The 21,676-nt window shown below is 43.5% G+C and overlaps 1 protein-coding gene and 1 long non-coding RNA gene across 2 annotated transcripts in view; both read right to left on the bottom strand.

The window, feature by feature from the left end:
* Nucleotides 1–4,000: 4,000 nt before the first annotated feature.
* LOC144539401 (transmembrane protein 87A) lies at nt 4,001–16,635 on the bottom strand. The gene is made up of 8 exons (XM_078284174.1): nt 16,364–16,635; nt 16,182–16,240; nt 12,383–12,486; nt 11,625–11,698; nt 11,114–11,175; nt 9,999–10,051; nt 9,854–9,884; nt 4,001–4,589 (listed from the first exon to the last, which is right to left on the bottom strand). The coding sequence occupies exons 1-8, from the start codon at nt 16,446–16,448 to the stop codon at nt 4,548–4,550; spliced, it is 510 nt and encodes a 169-aa protein (XP_078140300.1). The 5' UTR covers nt 16,449–16,635; the 3' UTR covers nt 4,001–4,547.
* LOC144539404 (uncharacterized) overlaps nt 4,001–21,676 on the bottom strand; it is a 117,347-nt gene continuing 99,671 nt past the window's right edge. The window contains exon 2 of the long non-coding RNA XR_013504935.1: nt 4,001–4,265. This is a non-coding gene — a long non-coding RNA (uncharacterized LOC144539404). The remainder of the gene's footprint in view (nt 4,266–21,676) is intronic.

Below are 21,676 nucleotides of genomic sequence, written 5' to 3'. Positions count from 1 at the left end.
ATTAATCATTTAGTCTACAAAATGTCTAAAATAATGACAAAGTTCCCAGAGTCCAAAGTGATTCTTCAGGTTTCTTCCTGTCTGAGCAACAGCCAAAAAACACAAAGAATTCATTTAAATAATGAGATGAAACAGAGAAAATCTTAGCATTTGTGAAGCAAATGTTTGGTATTTTTATTTGATAAATGACTAAAAGGATTTATCAATTATCAAAATTATAATCGACTAACTTTCTGTTGATCGACTCATCGATTAATCGACTAATTTAGCTTTTCAGCAATAATCTTCTTATCAACGACACAAGCTCACTTCACACATCAGTCCGTTATGAAAAAATTATCACTTTTCATTTCTATCCCCAAATTTAGGATTTAATTTAAAAACTACACAGCAGAGAGCAGAGGATTCCTGACTCCACACTTCACTGTGGGACAAAAACAGATTATCCACGAATAATTCACAAAAAAAAGAATCTTTTTCAAATATAAAAACCAGACGAGACGAACCAAGCTCATAATCAACTTTCCCTGTTTTTATTATCAACTGTTGATTTATTTACAATCCAAACCACACACCATATTGTACATCATCACAGTCTTTCTGGACAGACAAACCGAACGCTGCTGTGAGAAACACTGAACATCACACCTGACTGAAGCGTTAAAACGAATCTTACTGAACACACATGAAGAGCTTCAGTCCAAGCTGAAAAATCACACCTTGCTCTTTCTAAATGATTAACACACATATAAAACAGATTATGGCAGTTTTTTAAACGACAGAAGGTAACTTTGACAAAACGATGACACTTTCAGCGACCGCATCGTCTGTATTTCAGATTTTCCAGGAGCTGGATGATGAACCTCAGGTAATGAAGCTCGTTCTTTCTCTGAATCTATATTCAGTGTTTCGGAAATTAACTCTTCAAATTGTGAAAACATGAAAAGTCGGCGATTTTAAAAATACTTGCACTAACTTGCTGCTAAAAATGTTTCTCCTGACAGACAGCCTGTTAGACGTTAAGATAACTCATCAACTCAACATGAAGCTTTTATCCGCCTCCATGTTGAAGCTTCGCTCGCCGGCGGCCCCAGACGGCAGCGAGAGAAAACTGGTTGAATTGTGAGGACTTCATTACCCAGAATTCCTGCGCGGCGAGGTCAGTAAAGCGGTCTGTGCTGCTTCATACCAAAGGAACCAGAGAGGAAAAGATCTTGGGTCTTCGGTCGTGTTTCTTCCTCCAGGATAAAACCCCCAAAATCAGTGATTCTGTGATCTGTTGCTCCGGGAGAGCAGACTGGAGAATTGTGTTTTTTTTCTCTCTCCGGAACAGTCTGAAAATCACTTCTCGCACATAAACACCGACAAAGCAGATTCTGACAAGATATAAAAAACTAGTCCTGCTGCTGAATTGTTTTGAAGTGAATCTCTTTCTTTATGTTTATTAAACCTTTCAGTCTGAACAAGTGGAACACCGACATCCAGTCAGAGGAAATTTATGATGATGGAACGAAGAAAATAATGTTTACCAATAATAGTAAATAGGTGAAAAAAGTGAGAGACTCGTTTCTATATTGGCAGAATCTGCTTTGACAAAGTCGTGTCTCCCACTTTTTTTCGTCCTTGTGCAACACACAAGAGAATCACTTGAATGACTTTGGGGTTTTATCCTGGAGGAAGACACACAACCCACGAGTCACACAGAGCGACAAGTGAATCTCTCACTTTATGTTTATTAAACCTTTCAGTTTGAACAAGTGGAACACAGAAATCCAGTCAGAGGAAACAAAGAAAATAATATGTTTACCCATAATTGTAAATAAAAAAAAAGAAAAAGAAGAAGACAGAACTTTGACAAAGCAGATTCTGCCGATATATATATTTGCAACTTGTGGTTCTCTCATGTCCAGGAAGCCACACAACCCGAGGTCCTGCCAGAGTCCGGCAGGCCTGTAAACCACGTTGTTGAAATAACAGAAAGCAGCAGAAAGAGCAACCAGACCCCTGTCCCGACAGAGCAGCAGGCCTGTAAACCATGTTGTTGAAATAACAGAAAGCAGCAGAAAGAGCAACCAGACCCCTGTCCCGATAGAGTCCAGCAGGCCTGTAAACCATGTTGTTGAAATAACAGAAAGCAGCAGAAAGAGCAACCAGACCCCTGTCCCGATAGAGTCCAGCAGGCCTGTAAACCATGTTGTTGAAATAACAGAAAGCAGCAGAAAGAGCAACCAGACCCCTGTCCCGACAGAGCAGCAGGCCTGTAAACCATGTTGTTGAAATAACAGAAAGCAGCAGAAAGAGCAACCAGACCCCTGTCCCGACAGAGCAGCAGGACAGGAGCAGCCTGCAGACCGCAGCTGCAGCCGCACTGTCACTGCACTGCTGCCTGCGGCCGTATGGATGATGTATGGAGCATTTAGTCCATTTAGACAAGTCACTGTCAGCGCTGCTGGCTACACACACACACACACACACACAGCTGGCTGTTGGCTATATAGAGCGCTCAGACAGAGCTAATGGGCGCTTTCATAGAAAACACAATAGACATGAGCCAGGGACAGGAGTAATATATATATGAGTGTGTGTGTGTGTGTGTGTGTGTGTGTGAGTGTGTGTGAGTGTGTGTGAGCAGACGAGCGGACATGTCCATGTGTGCTGGAGCGAGGAAAAGGACGAGGGAAGTGAGCGAGAGATGAAATGAACATGAGAACCATGGAGACGAGAACTGAGTGTGCTTTTATACACAGGAGACACACAGGGGTCAGAGGAGCTGTGTGTGTGTGAGTGTGTGTGTGTGTGTGTGTGTGTGTGAGTGAGTGTGTGTGTGTGAGTGTGTGTGTGTGTGTTCAAATGAATGAAGCGAGGTGGAAGGCAGTGATGTGTCATTTACACTTAAATCTAAATTTACCAAGAGCGATGTGTTGAATGATTTGTGCCAGGTGTAGGGATGCTAGCCCTTTTCATCCTCCTGTGTGTGTGTGTGTGTGTGTGTGTGTGTGTGGCTGTGTTTGGGTGCTACAGGTGCTTTACTACTAAGGGAGAAACGTAGAAACTTTACTGTTACTTTACTTTTATGCAGAAAAACAACAGACTGAAGTGGATTTCGAGCCGTTTAAGACCGTTTTGAATCATGTACTGTTTGTTTGTTTTAATCTATCAGCGTTTTAAAAACGTCCCACCAGGAGTTTTATTTTGACCTCTTGGTTGCTTGTGATGTTCTAGATCAGTGGTTCTCAACGTGGGGTCCGGGGACCACCAGGGGTCCTTGAAAAGGTTCCAGGGGGTCCCCAGCAAACTGATGAATTCAACTTTACCATCACTTTATGTGCCAAAGCTCGCACCTCATTCTCAACAGAAGACGTTGAGAATGAGTGTCTAAATTTTATAATGCAGTACTAAGATTGTTTTATATCCTTTGTGTTTGTGTGTGTGTAATATGACCTTTATTTATTTTTTCTCGTGTGTGTGTGTATGTATGTATATGTGTATATATATATATTCTAGTATCTTTTTTTATGTGTATTGTTTTTAGCCTGTCTCGTAACTCTTGATGACTTTTTTTTTTTTGGGTTTGTTGCTTTGTTTGACTTGTTTGTTGAGGAGTGACACATTAATAAAATTAGATGTATCTGTCTATCTTTATAAGAAGTTAACAGAATTAGAGAATGTAGAAGAATGACAGTTCTGATCAGTTTCTCTGTTATCTCTCCACCTGCAACACAGATCAATACAGTCATGAGTTCTGGACAAAATCATATCTGACAATAAAAATATTCTCAGATTTGGGTCCGAGAGACAAAATCTCATGAAATGGGGGTCTGTGGCTCTAATGTGGACTAAACTAGGGTCCTTGGTGTGAAAAAGGTTGAGAATCACTGGTCTAGATCTATAAATTGAAGCAGGTTTTTCTGTTGCACTCACTGGATGAGAGCGTTTCAAAATGTAAATGTGTGATCGTGTCAAACTGCAGCGAAAAGGTTTTGACCCGAAACACAAAACGTCCGACACAAACTGGATTTAATCACATTTCTGCATGTAAACGAGCCGCTCTGCAGCAGAGAAACTCATCGAGACGAACACCGACTCGTCACAACACACTGGAGATAAAGAGAGAGAGATAAATACAAAGAAAAGAAAAATAAAAAGGATTTTGTTTTGCCGTCGAGATCGATTTTTCTCCCAGTGTATGTACAGACAAGGCTTACAAAGCTCATAAGGTCAGGGAGCAAATCTGTTATTTCACACACACACACACACACACTCTTCTTCTCTGCATTCCCCCTTTCATCCGTCTGCTCGTCTGTCCCTTCTTCCCTCCATCCTTGCTTCCATCCATGTTTATATTCATTAATCTGCCATCCACCTCTCCACCTCTCCATCCATCCACCTCTCCATCCATCCATCCTTCTCCTCTACTCCGCCTTATGCTCCTCTATTCCTCCGTTTCTTTTATCCATCCGTTTACCACACTGTGTTCTTCCCAGACTTCATTTTGTAAAACACTTCTCCTTATTCTCTCCTTTCATCCCTCCTTTCCGTCTTCTCTTCTACTCCATCTTGGACATCTCAAATTTGGTCGTCATGGTTTCCTGTGGACAGAGAACAAACCGTTAACGTGAATAACAAGAGGGGCTTCCAGGTGATGTCACGCCTCCTCTGGCGGCCATATTGGACGACCAAATCTCTTGGGCACGTCCAACTTGTCCGCCTCAACAGAACCGAACAGACGGTTCATTTCTGTCTGTTTTTCCTGATTATGGGTTAAAATAACATGAAACTTTATTGATCCTGAGGGGGAAATGAGGTCGCTATTATCTGTTTACAGTATACAGTGACAAGTAGTAATTATATAAGGAGGATATAAGACACACAACAAGAATAAACAAGAGGAGAAATTAAGAAATAGAAGGATGGTGGGCAGGTTAACTGTGTGTGTGTGTGTGTGTGTGTGTGTGTGTGTGTGTGTGTGTGTCTTGGTGCCTCATCCTCCTTCCCTCCGCTCTCCCTCCATCTTCTCTCCTTCATCTGAGAGGAGAGCGGCAGGTTGTTGGTCTCAGAGTCTGAGTCTGAACTTCATGGATGTGACTCTTCAGTATTTCAGACTATCCGTATCATCCCATCCTCCATCCTTCTTTCTGTCCATCCCTCCATCCTCTCCCCTCCCTCAGTACGGAGACCGACATAGTTAAGATGATTCCTCTGTTGCCGACATGATGGACGACAAACAGGAGGAGGTCACGGTCACTTTGTCCCGTTCTAACAAGCCAGTGTTTTGAAGCTAGCTGTGCCCCTTTGGTTTCAATGGGGAACGCTAACAGCGCTAATATGCCAAGTTAAGGAGACATAAAGGAGAAATGTGCAGAAAATTTGAAAATCTCAAGGTACCCCTTTAATTTCCCCTTATTTCTTCCCTTAAAATTAAGGTGGTTTAATCACATGAGATCCTGTGTATCGCCTGAACATCATGAGTCTGAATAAGGGGGATGGCTGTTAGGAAAAGAACTGATTCCCCCTTAATTTCCTCCTTAAATATGATTATTATATAGTTGTTTTAAAGGTCCCATATGATGTAAAGCAGGACTCCCTCTCCTCTGTGATGATAAAGGAGTTGGATGTGTATCTAAACATGGTGAAAGTATCAAAACTAAATCCACACAATCCATATTAGAAAAGCGAGCCTCTAAACGAGCCGTTTGGACTTCCGTAACTTTGTGGCGTCACAAAGGTTCGCTCATTATCATTTCTGTAAGAAATAATAGACTAACAAAGTGTTTTTTTCAAAGCGGTCGAGCGGTCGTCATCGTTTATTACCGGAGAGTTTTCCCTACCTGTAGCCGCCGGGCCGCGGCGTCTCACGTTTCACTCTCGAAACGGTTAGCCGATCGGAACAGAGGGGTCGTTAATATTAATGAACCTTAAAGACACGGAGACAGAAACGGCCTGTTCTTGGTAAGGCTCAGAGAGATGCTGGAAAATGAACGTGGAGAAATGGATTGAGAGTGTTTTTGGTTCATGACACCACACACACAGCTTTGAATGGACAGAAAGACACAAAATAAAACTCTGGACAGTGAGGATATGGACCTTTAACACTGGGGTAGAGGGGAGGGGAGGCATTTCCCCTTAATCATTTCCTCCTTAAAAAAGGGGGAGGAATTCCATAATTTGTCTTCAAAGTGATAATGGGGATTTAACACACCGGTTTCCCCTCACTTTCCTCCTTAAATAACAGGAATGCATTACATGACTTGCCTTAAGGAGGGGACAGGAGGGGAGGGGAGGTAATTATTTCCCCTCAATTTCTCCCTTAAATAACGGAGGCTTCATTACACGGTTTGTGTTAACAGGCGGGAGGCATCACGTCTCCTCCCACATCCACTCACCTGGAGAAACTACACCACCGCTCAGACATTACAGACGTGATGAGAGAACTCAAGAACTAAATCTCATTAAATCACTTCTCTCCTCCATCCTGCTCCTCTCCTCACTCTAATATTCTGTCATCTGGAAAATAAAATCCCTTTTACGTCTCTTCTTAGAGGTTTTACATCACTGCAGGTACATTTCACGTGCGCAGGAGATCAACTGCATCGTCATAAAGATATACGTTTTTAATGCTTATTATTTTAATACACTACCACCTGACTGAATGTTCTGTCTCATTCTCTTAAATCCATTTTGATCTAAAGGCTTCTGCTTAAATACTTGAAATTAATTTCTTAGACAAATATAAACAGTGAAGTTGATCCTATGTATGAATTTCTTTCCAAAGCCTTTGCCTTTCCATCAAGGCAAAGAATCTAAAATATAAGATAGTTTTGATTTAACACTTTTTTGGTCGCTGCATAATTCCATTTGTGTTATTTTATAGTTTTGATGTTTTTGTTTTTATTATTCTGAAATGTGGAAAATAGTAAAAATAAAGAAAAATGTGGTGTGTCCAAACTTTTGACTGGTAGTGATGATGATGATCTTTTTTTTAACAAATACCCTCATTATATATATTAGTTTATTAAAATTGTTACTCATAAATTATACCATCAGATAGAGATTACAGATAACAGATTAGATACCATCAAAATTGCGATAAACTGCAGCCTTCTCATTTCCCCCCCCTCCAAAAAATAAAATAAAATGAGATTATATAGAGATTACTTTCATCATTTTCATTTAGGTATGATGAGATAATCTTGATAGATAGCGAACTATTTCAAATATACTAAACAATAGGTGGGGAATAACTTTCAGATAAAATCATTATCAATGAGAAGAAACTGTGAAGACTGTCAGGTTTCTCCTCGCTCATAAAACTGCTGCCTGGCTCAAGGTGTTAACGTCAATATTTATAATAAAAATGCTATTAAATGTCATTCTATAATTATGTATATTTTAAAAATATCATGTGATATCTGGTTCTACGCCTCTATTTTGAATACAGGCCCAAAATATTAAAAAATATCAATAATTTGACTTATCAAAAATAAACATCTGAAATCATCATGGCTTGAGCTTGGCAAGTGGTGAATATGTTTGTATCTTATATTTTTTCATTATATTTAGCTTGTAATTTATATTTAATTTATTTACATCTGATGCTCTCTGTTGATGGAAGGAAAGAACAGAGGAGCAGGACGGAGAACAAAGAGTAAATAAGGTAAGAAATGATATGAATAAAAAGATAAGAGAGGAGATAAATAAAAATGCAATAAAATAACAAATTGATATTAAACACTAAGTGTCTAATAAAATGTCTTTTGGCAGATTTCCACATGAATCAGACATTTATATTTTGTTGAATGTTTTCATCATTGGATCAGAAACAGCTGATGTGGCGCGGAGATTGTCTGGAGGAAAACAAAATGCCCTCCTACACACACACACACACACACACACACACACACAGGAACGCGCCACCGTCCCATTGTTCTGCTCGCCATGACAACAGGGGGGGATAAACAACAGTGTGATGTAACCGTGGCAACAGCTGCTGTGTGCTGATTGGCTGGCGCCCCCTGCTGCTCAGATTCAGCTCCACACTCTGCTGACTGACCGCCAGGCGTGTGTGTGTGTGTGTGTGTGTGTGTGTGTGTGTGTGTGTGTGTGTGTCCTACAGCAACCTATTAATCTACTGTGAGGAAAGTGAAAGACTTTAAAAGAAAATGCTTAAAGTAGCGAATCAGAGAGCAGGACTTGGCATTTGAAAAAGGTCGTCTTCAAATTAACAGCAGTGAAGAAGTGAGTGTCTGTTCACACTGAAACCTAAACGATGCTTTTCCCTCTCTGCTGTCCTGAATATATATATATAATATATATAACCAGAGCCTGAACAGATCCAGAGAAGAAGAAAACTGTTTGAGGAGAGTTGATATGAACTGTCCGTCAAGTTTGGGGACACCCAGCTTTTGAAAATGTCTCATAAATAAACATGTTTTCTTTGTCAATTTGCAATAACTGAACCCCATTAAAGACTAACTAGGCTTAGTTTTAGTTAATATAAAATAAAACAATTGCATCAGAGTTATGGGTGTGCCCCCCCCCCCCCCCCTCCTGTTACTTCTGTCTCCTCCTCAGATTCAGTAGCCTGTCGCAACCAAATCATTTAAGAAAAAATTTAAAAAGACGCATGAAAACAGTGTCCTGTGTGATCGAGGCCTCAGGGTTAAAAAAAGATGAATATTGTCCAGTCAAACAGAATACTGCTGGAAACGCCTCCTGCAATCCCTAAAACATATTGATTTATTGTTTATTTTGACTCATTTAAAGTATATCTGTGAATACTGCCTGCTCATATAAACTTGCTTTACCTTGTGTACATTCTGTGTTAATTCCCATTAACTTCCATGAGTCTGTGTGTCAGGCTCACACAGCCCAGCTCACTCTGATCTAAACAGACTGAAGACTGAAGGTTTGTTCACTGTGGTTTTCAGTGGCAGCCATGTTGGAGCCACAGTCCTGCTTCATACGCAACCAACGATTCCAACACTGCAACTTCTCAAAATCATGTTCATACTTTGTACTTAATATGTTGTAATGTGGAAATAGTCAGTTGCTTTTGTTTATACAGTTTACACCCCCATTATCTCTATTCTTATTTATATTCTACCGTAAATCCTCTAATAGTGGCCTGTAGTCAGTTAAAAGCCGGGTCTCTGATAATGGCCGGGGCGTGGTCGACACGAACAAATAAAGGCCGGCCTCAAATACAGGCCGGGGGAAAAAACGAAGGAAACAAGACTAGGTCAAAACCGAGTATATGGCTGGACCGTGTCCGTCTCCTCTCTCCACCGCTGTCCTCTCCACCGCGCTCCTGGTCGGTGATCACCGGGAACACATCGGAGCCCAGGTTCAGTTAGCTTCAGTTAGCTTCAGTTAGCTTCAGCTTACATGCAAACACCGGTGGATACCAGTAAACTCCTGCTGCCTGTTTGTAACTGTAGTTTGTAACTGTAGTTTGTCGTAACGTACAAGTGCCACAAGACGGCTCGGCCGGCGGAAGTCTCTGGAGCGTACTGTCGTTGATTACCGTAATTATCGTAATGCATCGCGGTAACAAAAAAACGTCTACCTAACGTACCCCAACAGAAGCAGATCAGAAAACAAGGAGACTTCGTACTAAAATAGGAGCAAATATACTTATCAAACAGAGGGAATTAGAAATAAAGGCCTGTCTCTAATATAAGCCTGCTTCCAATAAAGGCCTGGTACCCTCTGCAGTTGAGGTAAATAAAGGCCCGGGGCCAATATTAGAGGATTTACAGTAAGTTTTCTTTGCTGTATCCTGTTACCGATTTCTCCACAGGGATCAATAAAGTTTCATCTCATGTTAACGGAGTGTAAATAACAAACATCTCACCTCGTCGGAGTCGAGCAGCGGAGGCAGAGCGCTGAGGGAGGAGCGAACAAAACACCGTCAGCATCACGTCTGAACTCAGTTTTCATCATTTTCAATATTAAATATCTAAATATCGTCTTGCTAATTTCCACATGTGTGAACTTACACGTCTGCCATGGAGGAGGGGATGTTCTCTTCCACCCATTTCAGATCCTCATCCTGGAAAAACAGCAAAGATTTTTTAGTCAGCTGATACAACACATTTCATCACCGGGTCACACTGCATGACTTCACACCAGGTTCCACATCAAGGGGTTTCCACATGTGGTTTTGAGAGAATAGAGATTATTTAGTTGTTCATTGACTGCTGAAAAAAGCTAAAAGGAGACAAAAAGAGAAATTTGTTCCTCTGTTGCATAAATCGTCACTGAGGATAAGAGCGTCCACTAAATGCCTAAACTGTAATTGTAATAGTAATATTGTAATTGACCTTATTCCCACAGCAGCCACTTTGAACACTCAGGCAGGAAACAGATTAGCATATATAAAACTACCAATCTAAGGAACAACAACTACAATGACTGTTTGAATTTAGCAGGGAAGTTAGTTACTAGCTAGCGAACATTAGAAAATATATTCTCTTAAAATGTGAACCTATATTCCTCTGGATTCTTGGATCTAGTTGTTTCTAATATGTTTCAGTGGGGAATCTGTGAAGTGATAAATGTTTGTCTGTACCTGCTCTTCCAGGTAGAGTTTAAAAATGTCCGCTGTGGGAATGAGGTCTGTACCGAGGTTATTATCGTTAACGAAAACTAACGAAATAACGAAAACTAGGCGTGAAAAAACATTTTCGTTAACTGAAATAAAAATAAAAACGAGGCTTTACAAAAAAACGATAACTAACTGAAACTGTATTGTGTGTTTACAAAACTAACTAAAATAAACTAAAACTATAGAGAAAATGTCTTTAGTTTTTGTCTTTGTCAATTTATTTCATACATAAGCCTGAACAGTATTTTGGGTGGATATGAAATTTATCTTCCAATTTTTTTTTTTTCCAATTTTTTTTTTTAACTTTTTGAATCTCGCCCTGACAAATACCCCATATTACAAAAAAAGACTAAAACTAACACTGAAACTAATAAAAACTAAACTTAAACTAAGCATTTTAAAAAAAACTAAAAACTAAACTAAACTAGCAAACCCACTAAAAACGAATTAAAACTACTATACTACTATAATAACCTTGGTCTGAAGCCCTGAAGAGTTGTGACTCACCACTTTGTTGGGTTTGGCCGTTCCGTTGGTCTCAGCCTTCACCCCCCTCATCTTCATTCCCTCTGGAGACACACAGGGGTCCAAAACAAACACGCCCAGGGTGAGAAACATGGAGGTGAGGACGTAACATGCTCACATTCACTAAAAACTAATAATATACTTAATAAGATGGGTTGACGAAATAAAAACTTGGGAACAGTGACAGAACACCCACTGTGGTGAAAATACTAAGATTAGCTTTTACGTTTGTTTTATGCACTTTTGTTCTCGGTTCTTCCGTTGACAAAAACTATCTTTTAACATCTAGAAAAAGTGCTACACAAACAGAATGTATTATTATTTATTAAATTCAACCACACCTACACTAACCCTGCTCACCACTTCTCCAAATGAGCCGAACAAGTAGTATGATTGGAAAACAGTTCTGGCTGATGGAGGGAGGTGGAGGAAGGAAAGTAGGAAGGGAGGGAAGGAGGGAAGGATGGATAGAGGGAGGAAGGAAGGTTCTCACCGAAGGCCTCGTTCATCATGGGCTCCTTCTCCTCTTCATCACTCTCTTCATCCACTAGGGGGCTGAAGGCGTATCTGAGACAGACAGAAAGAGACCAGCAGACTTTAAAGTGGCCCTACTACAGGAATTCAACATTTTCTCTATTCATGTACAGTACTGTGCAAAGGTCCATAAGGGCAAAGACGCTTTCAAAAATAATGAAATGAAAAGTTTCTTAATATCAAAAATGTACTATAAAGAGCAGTCTACTGACACACTGATGCAGAAAACAAATAAAAGACAAAATTTATATAAAAAACCTAGGGTGCCTAAGACTTTTGAACAGTTCTGTATGATCAAAGATGTTTAATGAAGACATTGTTTAATTTTAATTTAGTTTGAGAGGTTAAACTCTCAGTTATTGCATATTAACTTCAGTAAACGCATCACAGCTGGACTTGGTCTTGATTGGCTCTCCTCGCTAAACAATTACTAAAACGGAATTAAAGCTGCACTACGCAATATTGCATGCTGGGAGCCCCGAATAGCAACAAGAGGTTTGAAAACTGTTTGAACTTCAATACCCAGAAATCCTGTGTGGTGACATCAGTAAACTGCATTAAATGTTTGCCTAGTGCAGCTTAAAACAGTGACGGATAAAATTTTAGGGGAAACACAGTCACCAAGAGGCAAAATACTCTCATTACTGCTGTATCTCCAATCCAGGAAAGCAGAAATGTGGTAAAGACAATTGGACCGTCATGACGTCTGATACCCACCTCTGGTTATTGGCCGACGGTCGCCATAGGAACATGATGACCAATAGGATGATGGAGAACAGGAAGCGCCAGAACGCATCGTCTATCCACAGCTCCCTCCAGTCCTAGAGAGACAGAAATATCACTCAACCAAAGCACTCAATCAGTGATGATGACTTTGAAAAAGGTTGTGATGAGAATTCACAGCCAGAAAGACGAGATGGAAGATGAGATGCTTTTCCTTCTCCGCTGCCCTGAATATCTCCCCGTCAGAGTTTGGGCTTCCAAACCCGAACGTATTAAGATGAAAACTGTATTAGGTGAGGAGAGCCATACAATACTGCATTCTGCATTCTGCCTCCATTTAATGACAAGAGGAAGACAGAAATCACACATCTAAAAAAAGAAGAAAAATAAATTGCACACCACCCACATGTGATTAATATTATCAGGGGACATCTGTCTTCACCAAATTGTCTGTCCTAAACAAATTGTCTTCACCAAATTCCAGGTCAAATTAGGTAATCTGACTTTAAATTTAGGTAATTTCAGGTCAATTGCATGGGATTAAAATCATGAATGATATCTGCAATTATTACAAATCAGTTGACATCCCGGTAAAAGATCAATACTGACCAGTCAAACAGAATATCACTGAAAAAGACTGAGCACTGGTTTTTGTGTGAGACTGTCTATTTCGACTCGTTTTGTTCTGTTCAAGCATATCTGTAAATACTGCATGCATGTATGAACTTTCTTTTACTCATGTACATTTTATATTAATTCTTATTAATATTTATGAGTACTGTGGCAACACGAGTAGACTTGATATGATATTAAAGCCATTCTTATTCTGAGACAGAGAGACAGAAAGCAAGAAATATGAAGAAGACATCCATCCATCCCTCCATCCATCCCTCCATCCCCCAGTCTAATCCTGAGTGTCTGTAGCTGATCAGGGACCAGATGTTAGAGCCAAGTGACCACAGCTAAAGCTGTAGGCTCTGTCATCACATCGCTGACCTGACCTCTTATCTAACAGCTCTAATAGGATTGAACAGGACTCAGTACCACAGAGGGACAGCATATGAGCAAGAACAGGCCGCTGTCACAAATATGAATATGCATTTTTAACAATATTTAGGGCTGCTCGTCCCTCACCTAGACGGGACAAGCCACCCTTTTCCAGGAGAGAACCATGCCCTCAGACTTGGAGGTGCTGGTCCTCATCCCAACCGTGTCACACCCAGCTGCAACCCGCTCCAGTGCACATCAGAGATCCAAAGGTCCAATGAAGCCAGCAGAACAACATCCCCAAACAGCAGCGATGCCTCCCTAATGTCACCAAACCAGACACTCTCCCGACCTTGGCTGCACCTTGATATCCTGTCCAGGAATATGACAAACAGAAGGGGGGACTAGGCGCATCCTAGTCAGAGTCCTTGATTTAACGCCAATAATGCGTACACAGTGTATAGGGACCAAATGGCTGGCAGCAGCGCCCCCAGCACCCCATACTCCCACAGCACCTCCCACAGGATACGTCAGGGAGCCTTTTTCAATCCACAAAACATATGTAGACATATGTAACAAATGCCCATGACCCCTTGATTACCCATGAGAGGGTAAAATGTTGGTCCACTGTTCTGTGACCAGGACAGAATCTGTATCCTTCCTCTTCAGTCCAAGGTTTCTCCTTTCCAGCACCTTGGCATAAGCTTTCCCAGGGAGGCAAGGCAGTGTGATTTCTCAATAAACCCTCAGGCCCCTTTTTTTGAAAATGGGGCCCACCAGCTGTCTGCCAATCCAAAAGCACTGTTCCATGTGACATTAAAGAGACATGTCAACCACAACAGCTCAACAATATCCAGAGCCTTCAGCATTTTGGGACAAATCTCATCCACTCCCATGCACCTTACCACTGAGGACCTTTCTAACTACCCCGGTGATCTCTGCCAAGGAGATGATCCCTGAATCTTCCTGCACTGCCTCCTGCACAGAGGGTGTGTATCGGGTTCAGGAGTTCCTCAAAGCTCTCCTTCCACTTTCCAACAACGTCCCCAGTTGAGGTCAGCAGCCCCACTGAGAACAGCCTGGGTGATGCCCTGCCTTCCCCTCCTGACTCATCGAATGGTTTTCAAGAATCTCCTTGAGGCCGTCCGAAAGTCCTTCTCATTAGCCCCTCCGAACTCCTCTAACACCCAGACTTCTGCTTCTGCAACTACAGCAGCTGCAGCCTGTCTGGCCTGCTGGCAGCTCTCTGCTGTCAGGAGTCCCATGTGCCCACCAGACCCTGAAGGCCTCCTCTTCAGCTGGACAGCCTCCCTCACCACCGGTGTCCACCAGCGGGTTCTTGGGTTGCCGCCATAACAAGCACTGACCCCTTCTGGCCACAGCTCCCGTCAGCTGCTTCCATGACAGAGGTTTTGAACAGGATCCTTTCTGAGTCCCCAAACACATCCAGGACCCAGGAGAAGCTCGCTCAGATGGGAGAGTTGAAATCATTCCGCTCAGTTTCCTCCGCCAGGCCATCCCAGCAAACCCTCAGGACAAATTTGGGCTTACTTCCTCGCCATCAGATCCAACTCACCACCAGATGGTGATCAGTTACCAGCTCAGCCGTCTGTTCACTCAAGTGTCCAGAACATGTGACCTCAGTTCTGATGAAACAACTACATCAGCCTCTGGTGCAAGGTGCTCTGGTACCATGTTCAGGTCCCTGTGACTTTAGCTCAGCATGATGGTCCGGTCTTTACTCTTTGCTGTAATTTCCCTTCATTGGTGTTCATACCAGTTAAGAACACATGAAGAAATAGCTGATTTTGTTCTGCTAGGCTTCCCAAGCAGGAGAAATGGCTGACTATTAGATGTCAACATCCGTGTGCTTACACCCATCCAACCGTATGTTTTGGGGTGGGTTCCTGTAGTTGGTTCAGATCACATTCTCACTCCTACTGAACCGCACTGCAGTTTGCTTGGAAGAGGACCGAGACTCGCATGTTCAGCCGTCTCAGAGCGGTTATTAGGTGCCACCCGAGTTCGAACGCCACCTGCCCAAACCAACCAAACTAAGCAGTTCAAAGTTCTTTCTTTTCAAGTTTCTTTTAATTACTGTAACCTATTGAATTTTGAATAAAATCACGACATCGGCATCGTATCAGAACCCGTTTCTGACCAGCCACTTTCTGCCGTACAGGACGTTGGCAAGATTTCCTCCAACGTTTTACATTGGCTGCCACCGGACTCAAGATGCAAGTAAATACAAATGGAGAAAAGAGCGCCATCTAGAGGCCATTCAAGCAAGGGATAAAAATATATTTCTCGGTAGAAAACCGATAGCCGTTTTGTGTATAAAAACTCATAAATTCGGAGAATCTACAAAATCCAGTCCAGTCTCCAATTTGTTATCATAGGGGCCTGTTGCTGTGAGAAGCGTAACACTGTTTAACTGTTTTATAATCCAAATCAACTACACGCTTCCCACTGATCATGAAAATCCTGGAATATCATTGGAATTTTGAGGTGTATTCCAGGGAAAGTCAAGGAATTTCATAAATTTTCTGGGAAAGCCAGAGAACACCAGGGAATCGGGACACTTTTCAGCAACAGAGCAGAATGTATTTTACAGCTTGTTTCACACATTCGTCACATCAGATGGTTTTCAGCCCAACTGGAGTGGAAATCAGGCTGAAAAACAACATTAACAAACCAGGAAGGAAGAGCAGTTTCAGGTCATGGAAGCACGTCCTCTTAGTTATGGAAAATCATGGAAAAGTCATGAAGTTTTACATCGGGGCCACAGTGAGATTCAGCAACTTACAGACAGGCAGTTAGACATCTTGAAGGTCTTGGTGGTCCAGATGATGAAGATGACTGATGCTGGAAAACACACACACACACACACATATAAAAAACTTGAAGGTAGTGCAACGATCATCAAATGTGAAACCAAATTCCAGCACACACACACACACACACACACACACACAGTGGTTTCCGTACCTATGACAGCGAAGATGAGTGTGTTGGTGAAGTGTCGGTAGAGAGCGAGCTTCACCACGTTCCTCCTCAGCCGCAGCAGCTTCATGGTCTGAGCCAGACTCACAAAGATGTGATGATGCAGTCAAGGAATATCAACTCCAGGATACACACACACACACACGCATACACACACTCCCTCTCCCCACATACACACCTTCTTGTGTTTTCTTTTGAATGAATCTAAACTTAACAGTTGGTAAAAGAAATTAGGATTTTGGTTCTTATCTCTGGTTTTATCACTTAACTGTTTAATCACTGTACAATTAAGTTAAACTAAACCAAACCAAATTATGACAAACTAAACCAAACCACAGCAAACAAAACTAAACTTGATTAAAGCAAAACAAAAAACCCAACGCAAACCAAACTAAAATGAACCAAACTAGACTAAACCAAACTAAAATACGTATAAAAACGACACTAAACTAAGCAAAATAAACCAAAACAATCCAAAACAAACAAAAGAAATGAAGCTACACTAAATTAAAATAAACTAAAATAAACCAAATTAGAATAAACCAAACTAAGACAAATTAAACTAAATAACTAAGTGTAACTAACTCATAATAAACCATAATAAATTAAACTCCAAATAATCTGCTGTTGAAAAATAAAACTCGTAATGATCTTTACTTTCCAACAGACGACCTGACCGGGGCACAAATAAGAAGCTCTGCTATACCGGTGGGACCGGTCTCTCAAACTCTGGCTCAGGACACGATGTGGGTCATGGGACGACTTCTGCTGGGTCCCACAGGACAGGAACAGGAACATGTTTGACCTCCCGTGGCGAGATTACATGGAGAACTGACAACATCTCTGAGTCCCGGTTCTCGGACTAGAAGTTCCTCCCAACAAACCTCCTAAACCTCCGACCGGCACACGGACCGGCACTCACATTCACCACAGTTGTTTCATTACTTTTTTTTTTTGCCCTCAGTTTAATCCACATTCATTTCCCCCCATTTGTTACTTCCCGTCCCGCTGCGGGCGACACACACAATAAAATGATTGCCGTCAGTGAAGGACGCTCGCTGTAAAACTGTCTGAGATAATTAAAGAAAAGACAGTAAATCTCACATAGGAAGTTTTCTGACAGATAATGTGTCTGCTGCTGCGACTACGGGCCGTGTCTGGGAGAGGAGGAGGAGGAGGAGGAGGAAGAGGAGGAGGAGGAGGAGGAGGAGGAGGAGGAAGAGGAGGAGGAGGAGGAGGAAGAGGAGGAGGAGGAGGAGGAGGAGGAGGAGGAAGAGGAGGAGGAGGAGGAGGGGAGAGAGGAGGGGGAGGAGGAGGAGGAGGATGAAGAGGAGGAGGAGGAGGAAGAGGAGGAGGCAGAGGAGGAGGAGAAGGAGGAGGAGGACGAGGAGGAGGTGGACGAAGAGGAGGAAGAGGAGGAGGAGGAAGAGGAGGAGGCAGAGGAGGAGGAGGAGGAGAGGAAAGAGGAGGAGGAGGAGAAGGAAGAGAAGGAGGAGGAGGAGGAGGAGGAGGAGGAGGAGGGGAAAGAGAAGGAGGAGGAGGAGGAGGAGGAGAGGGAGGAGGAAGAGGGGAAAGAGGAGGAGGAGGAGGAGGAGGAGGAAGAGGAGGAGGAGGAGGGGAGAGAGGAGGGGGAGGAGGAGGGGGGGGAGGGGGAGGAGGAGGAGGAGGAGAGGGAGGGGAAAGAGGAGGAGGAGGAGGAGGAGGAGGAAGAGGAGGAGGAGGAGGCAGAGGAGGAGGAGAAGGAGGAGGAGGACGAGGAGGAGGTGGACGAAGAGGAGGAAGAGGAGGAGGAGGAGGAGGAGGAAGAGGAGGGGGAGGAGGAGGAGGAGGAGGAGGAGAGAGGAGAGGAAAGAGGAGGAGGCAGAGGAGGAGGAGGTGGACGAAGAGGAGGACGAGGAGGAGGAGGATGAAGAGGAGGACGAAGAGGAGGAGGAGGCAGAGGAGGAGGGGGAGGAGGGGAAAGAGGAGGAGGACGAAGAGGAGAGGAGGAGGAGGAGGCAGAGGAGGGGGGGAGGGGGAGGAGGAGGAGGAGGAAGAGGAGGAGGAGGGGAAAGAGGAGGGGAAAGAGGAGGAGGAGGAGAGGAGGACGAAGAGGAGGAGGAGAAGGCAGAGGAGGAGGAGGGGAAAGAGGAAGAGGAGGAGGAGGAGGGGAAAGAGGAGGAAGAGGAGGGAAAGAGGAGGAGGAGGAGGAGGAGGAGGAGGAGGAGAGGAGGAGGGGAAAGAGAAGGAGGAGGAGGAAGAGGGGAAAGAAGAGGAGGAGGAGGAAGAGGAAGAGGAGGAGGATGACGATGAAGAGGAGGAAGAAGAAGAAGAAGAGGAGGAGGGGAAAGAGGAGGAGAAGCAAGAAGAGGAGGAGGAGTAAGAGGAGGAAGAGGAGGAGGAGGAGGAGGAGGAAGAGGAGGAGGAGGGGAAAGAGGAGGAGGAGAAGCAAGAAGAGGAGGAGGAGAAAGAGGAGGAGAAGCAAGAAGAGGAGGAGGAGAAAGAGGAGGAGGAGGAGGAAGAAGAGGAGGAGGAGGAGGAGAAGGAGGAAGAAGAGGAGGAGGAAGAGGAGGAGGAGGAGGAGGAGGGGAAAGAGGAGGAGGAGGAGGTGGAGAAGCAAGAAGAGGAGGAGGAGGAAGAGGAGGAGGAGGAGGAAGAAGAGGAGAAAGAGGAGGAGGAGGAGGAGGAAGAAGAGGAGGAAGAAGAGGAGGAGGAGGAGGAGGAGGAGGAGGAAGAGGAGGAGACAAATGAGGAGTTTCAGTTCCAAAATGAGGAATCCACTATTTGAGTATGGAGTGACCGGGGACAGAAACTAATTCTTCATCTGTCGGATGAAGACTAAATCATTTCTAACAATCAGAATCTCCTCTGATGGGAGACAAAATCTTTCCAAACAGGAATCTGCTGATCAATCAACAAGTGAAAGTATGAAAACTGCAGAGAGATGAAACCTTTAGAAACTCCAGGCTGCTTCCAACACTTCAACTCATCCTCAGTGCCGGGAAAACAAATGTGTTGTTTTGATCTCAACTGGATAAATCTGGATAAATATTGATAAAATAAAAAATAATCGTGTTTTAAATTGTAGACTTACTCTTTCCAAAAATTTAAGCATTTTCGGGAGGGTTATGAGTTGATTGATTTTCAATACATGTCTGAGACTTTCCAATGCTATGATCAATGGTCAGGCTTGGACAGATATTTTCTACAGGTAGGGGGCGCTGTCTCCTGTAAAATCATTTTAAATCACTTATTGAAATATTTACAGACATACTTTCATGTCGTTGGTTCCTACCTATTCTATTCTTTTTATATTTGAGTGTTTCACTGCTCATTAGCCCTGTTTTAAATTCATGTCATTCATTTTTTTTTTACACATTTTTCTTTATTAATGTTTTGTAATTTGTTAGCATTTTATTGTCTGTGAAACACTTTGCATTTTAGTTTTTAAGTGCTATACAAATTAACTTTATATTATTCTGATTATATACTTTTTTTTAACTTTTCGATAATGAATAAAAACACTAAAAAAAAAAAAGTTCATAAGACAAAAAACTAAAATTGGAGTCGCAAGGTTTCTGCAGAACACTGACGATACGCCCTGAGAAACGAGGGAGGACAGAAAACAACAAAGAGAGGGAGAAGAAAAACTGAGAGAAAGAGAGAGAGAGAGAGAGAACAAAAACTGACAGTACTAATAAAAGGGGGGAGGTGCAGTAGCGGATATCCACCAGCAGAGGGTAGAGTCGAGCACAGCCAGAGGGATAGCAGCCAGGAGAACTACATCATCTTCAGCCTAGAGAGAGACAGAGAGAGAGAGAGAGAGAGGGAGGGAGAGAGAGAGAGAGATGGAGGGAGACAAAAGGGTAAAAGGAAAGAGAGGGGGAAACAAAGAAGCAGAGAGAGGAGAGAGAGAGAGAAGTTGGGGAACAGAAGAGGGAGGGGCAGATCGAGGAAGGGAGGAGTAGGGAAAAAGAGTGAGGGAGGTGGAGGGAAAAGAATGAGGAAGGGCAGAGAGGCAAATGGAGGGAGAAAAAGAAAGGGAGAAAGAGAGGGATGAGAGAGGGGAGAGCTGACACCTACACGCACCACACTTAGCAGTTAGAATTTGTTTTGACCCACTTGGTGCGCCAGTTGGGTGGAGTTAAGCCCATCTGGAGCCAATCAGAGCACGAACACTGACTTTCAAGCTGTCTCATGTGGTAAACCCCACCCATCTGGCACTCAAACTAGGGTAAAACAAACACTAAAAAATGTCTGCAAATGCTATCTGAGTCAGATCTACTGAGCACATCATGCAGCTACCAAGCAGAGAGACAGACAGAGAGGAGAGGAGAGGAGAGGAGGAGAGGAGGAGAGGAGAGGAGGAGAGAGGAGAGGAGAGGAGAGGAGAGGAGAGGAGAGGAGAGGACGGGAGAGGAGGAGAGGAGAGGAGAGGAGAGGAGAGAGGAGAGGAGAGGAGAGGAGAGGAGAGGAGAGGAGGAGAGAGGAAGAGGACGGGAGGAGAGGAGGAGAGGAGGAGAGAGGAGAGGACGGAAGAGGAGAGGAGAGGAGAGGAGAGGAGAGGAGGAGAGGAGGAGAGGAGAGGAGGAGAGAGGAGAGGAGAGGAGAGAGGAGAGGAGAAGAGGAGAGGAGAGGAGAGGAGGAGAGAGGAGAGGAGGAGAGGAGGAGAGGAGAGGAGGAGAGAGGAGAGGAGGAGGAGAGGAGAGGAGAGGAGAGGAGAGGACGGAGAGGAGGAGAGGAGAGGAGAGGACGGGAGAGGAGGAGAGAGGAGAGGAGAGGAGAGGAGGAGAGGAGAGGAGAGAGGAGAGGAGAGGAGAGAAGGAGAGAGGAGAGGAAAGGAGAGGAGGAGAGGAGAGAGGAGAGGAGAGGAGAGGAGAGGAGGAGAGAAGAGGAGAGGAGAGGAGAGAGAGGAGAGAGAGAGGGAGAGGAGAGGATGAGAGGAGAGGAGAGGAGGAGAGGAGGAGGAGGAGAGGAGAGGATGGAGAGGAGAGGAGAGGAGAGGAGGGAGAGGAGAGGATGGGAGGAGAGGAGAGGAGGAGAGGAGAGGAGGAGAGGAGGAGAGGAGAGAGAGAGAGGAGAGGAGGAGAGAGGAGAGGAGAAGAGAAGAGAGGAGAGGAGAGGAGAGGCAGCACTCGAAATGTCTTCCAAATCCTCCTTTAAAGAGGCAGCAAGTCATTGTTATTTGACTTAACATCGCCCTCTATTGGCATCTACTGGCACAGCTTCTGGTGGCCGGTAGCTGACATAAATAATAAAGTCAAACTGTAAAGATAGAGAGGAGAAAGCTGGCTAATTAGAGCAGAGATCCAACAGAAA

Source organism: Centroberyx gerrardi, chromosome 6, assembly GCF_048128805.1.
Source record: "Centroberyx gerrardi isolate f3 chromosome 6, fCenGer3.hap1.cur.20231027, whole genome shotgun sequence".
Lineage (NCBI taxonomy): Eukaryota > Metazoa > Chordata > Actinopteri > Beryciformes > Berycidae > Centroberyx > Centroberyx gerrardi.
Note: the sequence above shows the minus strand (reverse complement) of the source record. Positions and strands in the feature narration are given on the sequence as shown.